Source organism: Brassica oleracea, chromosome C8 (assembly GCF_000695525.1).
Source record: "Brassica oleracea var. oleracea cultivar TO1000 chromosome C8, BOL, whole genome shotgun sequence".
Classification (NCBI taxonomy): domain Eukaryota; kingdom Viridiplantae; phylum Streptophyta; class Magnoliopsida; order Brassicales; family Brassicaceae; genus Brassica; species Brassica oleracea.
The window spans coordinates 11319913-11322211 of NC_027755.1; the positions used below are offsets into that span (position 1 = coordinate 11319913).

Sequence of the window (2299 nt, forward strand, 5' to 3'; positions counted from 1 at the left end):
TCATTGATGTACTTTGGCTTCTTGTGTTGCCTCTTCTTCTTGCTAATCCTTTCACCAACGGATGTCATCGTTTCCTTCTTCCACAGACCGTAGACCAAATCATTAAATTGAGGCTCCCAGTAGAAATTTTGCTACAACAAAAAACAAAACAGTAAGAGGTTTAGAAACAGGAAATAATAACAGTAAGAGATTTAAAAAAAAATGTAATTTTTGATTACCACAAACGTTTGCCACCAGGAATCCTTCATTTCCTCAGGCACCTTATTCCAACTCTTCCAAGGACCCATGTAGTATCCTTGCCAAGTTGCACGGATGAAAGCATGGATACATGGGTCAATACCAAACCTAAGATGATAACAAACATCAGTAACTGAAACAAGACTATGACAAAATCCTACTTAAAATTTCACAAAACAATCCTAACAGAAACAATCCTAACCAATCAAAGACCCAATTCAAATAACAGAAACATTCAAAGATGAGGAAGTGATCTTACCATAAAGCTCCATTCGGCTTATCAGGATGGAGATGTGGCTGTGAGAGCCTAGCAGGTGAGTTGAGCATCGCATTAAGGGTCATCTGCGGGTAACTGTTGGAACGAGATGAGGAAGCAACATGGTTTGGAGCGGCTCCAGTAGCACCAGGAGGCATAGGAGGAGACCCAGCATGGTAAACAGCGGGTCCAGTAGCACCCGGACGCATAGGAGGAGACGCAGCTTGTGTTCCAGGTGCTCTTGTTGAGTTCATCTGTACAAAACCAACAAGAACACATCTTTAGAGTCAAGAAAGAGAGAGACAAATCTAAACGAAGAACAGAAAGTAGACAGACAAAACCCCTAATCGAAACAGAAAGTAGACAGACAAAGCCCCTAATCGATACTCTAAAATAAACAAAACCCTAGGTCGAAACAGAAAGTAGACATGTAACAACCAATCAAACAAGACAGAGAGAAATTGAAACCTTAGATCGAAAACCCTAAAACATCATATCGAATCGAGAATCGAAGGGTTTCATCTCCGAGAAAGGAGAAGAGAAAGAGAGAGGGTTACCATGAGAGGTGGGAGATGGAATCGGAGACGGCGAGATTGAACCGGAGACGGCGACACAAGAAACGGAGAGGAGAAGAACCGTTCCGTCGTGAGTCGAGAGAGAGAGTTTGTCTTTTTTTCTCTAAGTGTTGAGAAGAAAGAAGAAAACTGAATTATTAAACCCTTTTCTACAGCCACGAAATATCAGTGGCTAAACCGTGGCACTGAACCGCGAAATTAAAAACAGTTGGAGCCAAAACCAAATCAATTGGAGCCAAAACCAAATCAATTGGAGCCAATCCAATTGGTTTACCAAAATTTTGGACTAGCCACGATTTAGCCACGCAATTACAGTGGCAATATGTAATATCTCACGGGAAACCAAAAAAAATTCGAGCCAAACCAATTGGTTTTCTCTATTTTCCTTATAGCCACGAAACAGCCACTAATAAACCGTGGCTCTATCTAAAAACGCGTAACCACAAACACTCAACCCCTAAAGCACAATCCCTAAAACCCAAACTCTTTTCCATCAAACCTTATACCCATACAACAACTACAATTCAAACCCTTCATACATTCATATATTTTACATAATATAATTTTTCCAACAATCTCACAACATATTTTACAACCTTACAACATATTTTACAAACCTTATAACATATTTTACAACCTTAAGCATATATTTGACTACTCTAAATCACCGTCTGATTGTACCTCAACATCTGATACATATTCATCGTTTGGAGGATTCACCGGGGCAAGATCATAATCAGAAACATCGTCAACAACATGTGTTTCCACCCGTAACAATGAACTTTCTGCAACTTGGTCACGTCTATCATCCTGCCACGCAGTTAAAGCAATTTCGGACGTTTCTCGGATTCCTCGAGGAATAATTTTTGCGCATGCCCACCAATCATCGGCAGAATGTCGACGTACCCGTGGATAAGAAATAAAACATGCTTGATCACAATTACCTGGTCATGATACAATAACATCGAAGTTTAAAATTATGGCTTTTCATCAAACATTAAATCTCAAGCACATATATATTTCACTTACCAGGTAATACAAAAGGATCATATTTTGCATATTGTCTTCGTGGTGAGACATCAACAAGACCAGATGGATGTATTCTCATACCGCGATTTTCCGTGGTGTCAAACCACAAACATTTAAAAATCATGACCTTCAAGCCAACATCACCATGATACTCCACCATCATAATCTCCTGTTTGAGGCCATAGTAGTCTGTTTCATTGGT

General features: G+C 39.8%; 2 protein-coding genes across 2 annotated transcripts in view; both read right to left on the reverse strand.

Moving 5' to 3' along the window:
• Positions 1 to 937, reverse strand: part of LOC106308647 — a 1889-nt gene extending 952 nt beyond the window's left edge. Inside the window, exons 1-3 of the mRNA XM_013745787.1 lie at positions 497 to 937; positions 219 to 345; positions 13 to 131 (exon numbers count right to left, since the gene is read on the reverse strand). Of these exons, the coding sequence (XP_013601241.1) occupies positions 13 to 131; positions 219 to 345; positions 497 to 747 (497 nt within the window). The 5' untranslated portion in view covers positions 748 to 937. The remainder of the gene's footprint in view (positions 1 to 12; positions 132 to 218; positions 346 to 496) is intronic.
• A 785-nt stretch (positions 938 to 1722) lies between these two features.
• The window catches only part of LOC106308648, a 2195-nt gene continuing 1618 nt past the window's right edge, over positions 1723 to 2299 (reverse strand). The window contains exons 2-3 of the mRNA XM_013745788.1: positions 2098 to 2286; positions 1723 to 2012 (exon numbers count right to left, since the gene is read on the reverse strand). Coding sequence (XP_013601242.1) covers positions 1723 to 2012; positions 2098 to 2286 — 479 coding nt within the window. The remainder of the gene's footprint in view (positions 2013 to 2097; positions 2287 to 2299) is intronic.